The sequence below is a fragment of the Gavialis gangeticus genome, unplaced genomic scaffold (genome assembly GCF_001723915.1).
Source record: "Gavialis gangeticus isolate Ggan-Ray unplaced genomic scaffold, GavGan_comp1, whole genome shotgun sequence".
NCBI lineage: Eukaryota > Metazoa > Chordata > Crocodylia > Gavialidae > Gavialis > Gavialis gangeticus.
Genome location: NW_017729019.1, coordinates 4,886,032 through 4,887,936, shown reverse-complemented (window position 1 = coordinate 4,887,936; position 1,905 = coordinate 4,886,032). Strand labels below are relative to the sequence as shown.

Here is a 1,905-nt window from a genome sequence, read left to right as displayed (position 1 = left end):
CCCAATGGTGCCACAGTTCCCTGGCATAAACAGCAGCCTCGCTACTCCCAGGCACCCACCTCAGCAAGTACCACCCTCCCATCAGCATGCACCGCTGGCAGCTGAGGCAGGCATCGAGCAGCTTCCCCTGGCCCCAGGCTCCAGCCTAACTCCGTCCTGCTCCAGCGCCCCAGGCCATGCTGGCGGGCACAAGACTCACCAGGTCCTGCAGTTCATTCAGGTGCTTGTCAGTGATGATCTGGTTGCAGTAGTCTCCTTTTTGTGTCCAGCAGCAGACCACAAACAGGAGAGCCAGCCAGGCTCTGGGGATCAGGTGTGTCTTAGCAGGGGGGAAAGAGAGAGAGAGGAAGTCATACATGCACCTTCCAGCTCGTGTGGAAGAACCCATGCCCCCAGGCACCCGCGGCAGCTGCTTGGCAGTTTCCTGCCTGCTCAGTATCACAATAACGTAACCAAAGGCGACGAGCTTTGTTTTGCATTAATTTGTGCCAGCAGCTGGATCTATCACAATGCCCCAGGGATGGGCCTAAAGATCCCCTGTCCCAGACACACAGGTACTCCCTGGACTGGTTTGCTTGCTTTCTGCCTTTCCCCAGGTACATCTATCTAGCTCCCATCTGCACTGTTAACCCATCTCTCACTGGTGCTAGCCACATCCGCAGCGCAGCCAGGGCACGCGACTGTCAGGTGACACGTGTGGCAGGAGTGGGGCATGGCCTGGCACTTCTGGGAAGTCACACGCTGCTTTGCTGTTCGTGGGCTGTTGCAAAGAAGAGGTCAAGACAAGCCTCCTTCCTAAGGGGCACCACAGGGTTAATCCGTAAGCACTGCTCCCCCCAGCTGCGCCCCCATCAAACCCCTCCTTCCTGTCCTCACCCCTGTAGCTGCTGTTTGGAGGGAGCAGGAGGTCAGCGGAGCAGCTGAGCTGGGAATTCCCCAGCGCTGTGTTCTGCTGGGTCGCAGTCTCAGCCAGGTCCCCACCAGACGCAAGTCTGGGCACGGCTCCGCGCAAAGCAGGAAGCTGGCGCTGCCACTCAATGTCCCTGTTGCTAGTTTGCACCGTCTTCGCTGCCCCCCTCTCCCCTTGTCCTTTTCCCCCAGCCCTCTCTCACCCCCCTTCCTCCTCCTTTTCAATCCCTTCCATCTCCCATCCCACGCAATTCCTCCGGTCCTCTCTCGCTCTGCATGCGACCTCTCCCGTCCTGTCCTGCAGACCCGTCTCCGCTCCCCTGACACCCCGGAGTGCAGGAGCCGCAGCTGTGTCCCCCTTTCCAGCACCCCTCCAAGGAACAGGCCCCCGGCCTGAAGGTCTCTCCTCCTCCCATCGCCTCTCCCCTGCCCCTCACCACTCCTGAACACAGACTATGCCTGGGCGGCAGCCCCGCAAACTCCTTGGCGTGCAATGTGCAATCAAGCCAGCGGGACTCACTGCCACGAGGATCCCGGAGAGGCCAGGATTTAAGCAGGATGCAAAGAGGGAACGGCTCGTTGGTGGCCAGCAAAATATCCAGAGTCCCAACAGAGGGAGGGGCTGGCAGCTCTGCTTCAGGGCAGCTCTGACCTCAGAAACCCTGGAGGTCAGGAGGAAACTTTCCCCGGGGCCAGCCGAGGTATTTCTCGTGCCTGCCTCCCAAGCGGCTAGTGCTGGGGCCGCTCAACCCTGACCCCTTCCTCCATCCACGATGCAAATCCCCGCGTCCCCAGAGTATGAGCTCTACCGCCTCCCAGCCCGAGGCCGCCGGCTCCATCCATCCTCCCGCGGCTTCCTCGCCCCAGAAAGGCGCAGCGCGGCCCGGGGCAGCACCCGCCCTGCCTCCCCTGGCGCAGTGGGGCGCTCCAGCTTCCAGGCGGCCCTGGGGTGACTCCCCTGCGCCCCTGGGACCCGCGGCAGGGCGCGGGGCACCG

General features: G+C 62.1%; 1 protein-coding gene across 2 annotated transcripts in view; it reads right to left on the bottom strand.

The window, feature by feature from the left end:
* Nucleotides 1-805, bottom strand: part of CSF1 (colony stimulating factor 1) — a 17,790-nt gene extending 16,985 nt beyond the window's left edge. Inside the window, exon 1 of one of the 2 annotated variants that reach the window (XM_019513871.1) lies at nt 200-805. In XM_019513871.1, the coding sequence (XP_019369416.1) occupies nt 200-388 (189 nt within the window). In that variant the 5' untranslated portion in view covers nt 389-805. The remainder of the gene's footprint in view (nt 1-199) is intronic. The other variant, XM_019513870.1, reaches the window with a different exon arrangement.
* Nucleotides 806-1,905: the final 1,100 nt, after the last annotated feature.